General features: G+C 38.7%; 1 protein-coding gene across 1 annotated transcript; it reads left to right on the forward strand.

Annotated features, from left to right (window-relative positions):
- Positions 1-382: 382 nt before the first annotated feature.
- Positions 383-539, forward strand: SARC_16035 (hypothetical protein; the record flags this gene model as incomplete). The annotated part of the gene is made up of 1 exon (XM_014289852.1): positions 383-539. A coding segment is annotated over one exon (157 nt), but the record flags the coding sequence as incomplete, so codon positions are not given.
- Between the last annotated feature and the right edge of the window lie 936 nt (positions 540-1,475).

Here is a 1,475-nt window from a genome sequence, read left to right on the forward strand (position 1 = left end):
TATATATAGCACGGACAACTAACATTCCATATGGGTTGTGCTAAACACAGGTGCGGCTACCAATTCGACAACAGCACCGGCGGCGAATATCTGACTATGAAGAGCGGGTGCGAAGCTGAAGGTAGGACACGCATGCACATACTTAGTACGTATGGATATGCTAATAACACACAGGCACATACTTAGTACTTATGGATATGCTAATAACACACATGCACATGACAATAGCACACATGCACATGCAGCCCCGGTTTGACCCGTTTTTGCCGTCTCACATAGCGCAGATGTTGACCTGTTTTCTTGTATGAAACTTGGCCCACAAGTTATTGTGTTCTCAATCGTCCCGGTTTGTTCCATTTCTGCCATCTCATATTGCGCAGATATGGACATCATTGCGCGAGAGAATCGAAAACACGAAACGGCGTTTTCGGCCAAGAAAATTGAGGATAACTTCAGCAACTACTCGTCGTGGCACTACAGATCGAAACTACTGCCACAGTTGTACAAGGACGGAGTCAAAGCTGATATTTTGCTGAACGGTGTGCATATGTGTATATGTGTACATGTGTATATGTATGTATGTGTATATATTTTTGTGTGTCTATGTGTATATGTATATAAGCGTCTATGTATATATGTGTATATATTTTTATGTGTCAGTGTGTCTATGTGTTTGTAAAGGTGGGGATCCCTGTTATTGTATGCTGTTCTTTTTTTCCTAGTGAGTTCGGGATCTATGTGTCAAGAAATTCAATCTCCAACTAACCGAGTATGAGAATACCCATAGGGAAATATCACTGCGCATGTAATTTTTATGTCTCACAAACAGCGCAACTGCCTGTGATATGAGGTTCACTCTCATATTATGCGAAAGCTTTACAAATATCGTATAAGCTAATGAGCATCATTATGTATCCGTATGCCGGTGTTATACACATTCATCAGTTGTTTCAGTTTTATATCCATACCAGCCTATCTGAATGTTTCAAGCACCCTAGCAACGAGTTTAACATCATTATATTTTACCACCGTCAATTGCAGAGCTGGATATGGTGCAGCAGGCTTGCTTCACTGAGCCCGAAGATCAGAGTCCGTGGCTATACCTCCGGTGGCTTTTACGACAGAGGACAGGTATGGCTTTTATATATATATATAAGTGTGTGTGTGTGTGTGTATGTATCTGTACATGTAAATTTATATGTATATGTATATATATATATATATATGTGTGTGTGTGTGTATGTATATAAATGCATGTATATATATTATATATATGTTATATACATGTATCTATAGATATATATATACATATATATAATATATATATGCGTGTATGTATGTATGTATAGATGTATATGCGTGTGTTTGTTTAGTAATGTATCTGTCTGTACCTGTGTTTGCGTGTTTGTGTGTGTGTGTATGTGTGTGTGTGTGTGTATGTGTGTGTGTGTGTGTGTGTGTGTTGTGTGTGGTGT

The sequence above is a fragment of the Sphaeroforma arctica genome, assembly GCF_001186125.1.
Source record: "Sphaeroforma arctica JP610 unplaced genomic scaffold supercont1.7240, whole genome shotgun sequence".
NCBI lineage: Eukaryota > Ichthyosporea > Ichthyophonida > Sphaeroforma > Sphaeroforma arctica.